The 1,217-nt window shown below is 38.1% G+C and overlaps 1 protein-coding gene across 1 annotated transcript in view; it reads right to left on the bottom strand.

Annotated features, from left to right (window-relative positions):
• Nucleotides 1-8: 8 nt before the first annotated feature.
• KIF1BP (KIF1 binding protein) overlaps nucleotides 9-1,217 on the bottom strand; it is a 64,034-nt gene continuing 62,825 nt past the window's right edge. Inside the window, exon 5 of the mRNA XM_012658485.1 lies at nucleotides 9-1,067. Coding sequence (XP_012513939.1) covers nucleotides 186-1,067 — 882 coding nt within the window. The 3' untranslated portion in view covers nucleotides 9-185. The remainder of the gene's footprint in view (nucleotides 1,068-1,217) is intronic.

Raw genomic sequence — 1,217 nt, forward strand, 5'->3', positions numbered from 1 at the left:
TCAATTATTAATTAACTTTATGTTGATTAAGATCCTAGCAAAGACTCGGTTCATCTGACTGTATATCAAGCTCAAACTGCACTCATCTGGCTATATAGGTAAATATTACAATGGAATTGGGCCTGTTTGTCTAAGGGGACAAAATCACTTTCATATTGCACATTTCCTTTCTTTAAAAACAAAGATTAAGTCAGGGCCATCTTGGTTCTGAATCTCTCCATTTTTGTTGGGAGAAGACTAACCATCTCTTTACTAAGTTCTAGCTCAACTTCTATTTCCTGGGCAGCCTCAGGGTGCTTTTCACAGTAATCAACAATAAATTTGTAATGTTCCAGTGATGTTGCCAGATTCTCTAGTTCTTTCTTGGGATCTGCAGTGATGATTTTGCCATAGAGACGGGCAACTCGAAACTTAGCTAACATGGCAGGGCGAAGAACATCTTCCCCTATATGCTCAGGAAATACTTTATTTGGGTCTCTCAGGGAGTCTAAGAAGAGCTGGTAGTACTTCAGTGCTGACTTATTGAGATTATTTATTTTTTTTATGATGTGTGAGTCAGGATCCCTTAGCTTGTCAGCAATGGCAACCTTCAGATCCATCATATCATAGTAAGCATGTGCAATTTCAAACTGAATCTGTCTGTTGACCAACAGGTAATACTGTGGATTCAGGTCTACAATTAGGGGCTCTAGCATGGCTATTCTGCGTTTATGCATCTTGCACCGTCTCTCCATGTCAGTTTCAAAGAATGCAAGCACCTTAAACAGAGCACTGTGGTCTTGGACAACTTCAATATGGTCAGTGACATAACCATCAATCTGAAAGAACTCTTTTGCCTCAAAGACATAGTGCTGACCCAATAAGAAAAGTTCTCTGGCTTCTTCAAAATCTAAAGGTCTCAAATAGCTCACTTTCTCCTCTACCGCAGAGATGGCATCACACAGTTCACCGGTTCCAAACTGCACAGCTTTTTTCCTAATGCTTTCTTCCTCATCTAGCTCTTTTTTCCTTAAAGCTCTGAGTTCAGATTGTTTATCAAGATCAAGCTCTCCTATGTTGTCCTGAAAGAAAAAAATAAGTTATGGTTAAGCAGGACACTTGTCTCTTGCTGTCAAATAATATTAAAGCAAACTTAAGAGTAAAGAAAACTCTCTTACTTTCTTGTCTGGTTTAGGGAGGTATTATAATCTTAAACATCTTTTTTTTTTTTTTTTTTT

Source organism: Propithecus coquereli, unplaced genomic scaffold (genome assembly GCF_000956105.1).
Source record: "Propithecus coquereli isolate 6110/MARCELLA unplaced genomic scaffold, Pcoq_1.0 Scaffold117, whole genome shotgun sequence".
In the NCBI taxonomy this organism is placed as follows: domain Eukaryota; kingdom Metazoa; phylum Chordata; class Mammalia; order Primates; family Indriidae; genus Propithecus; species Propithecus coquereli.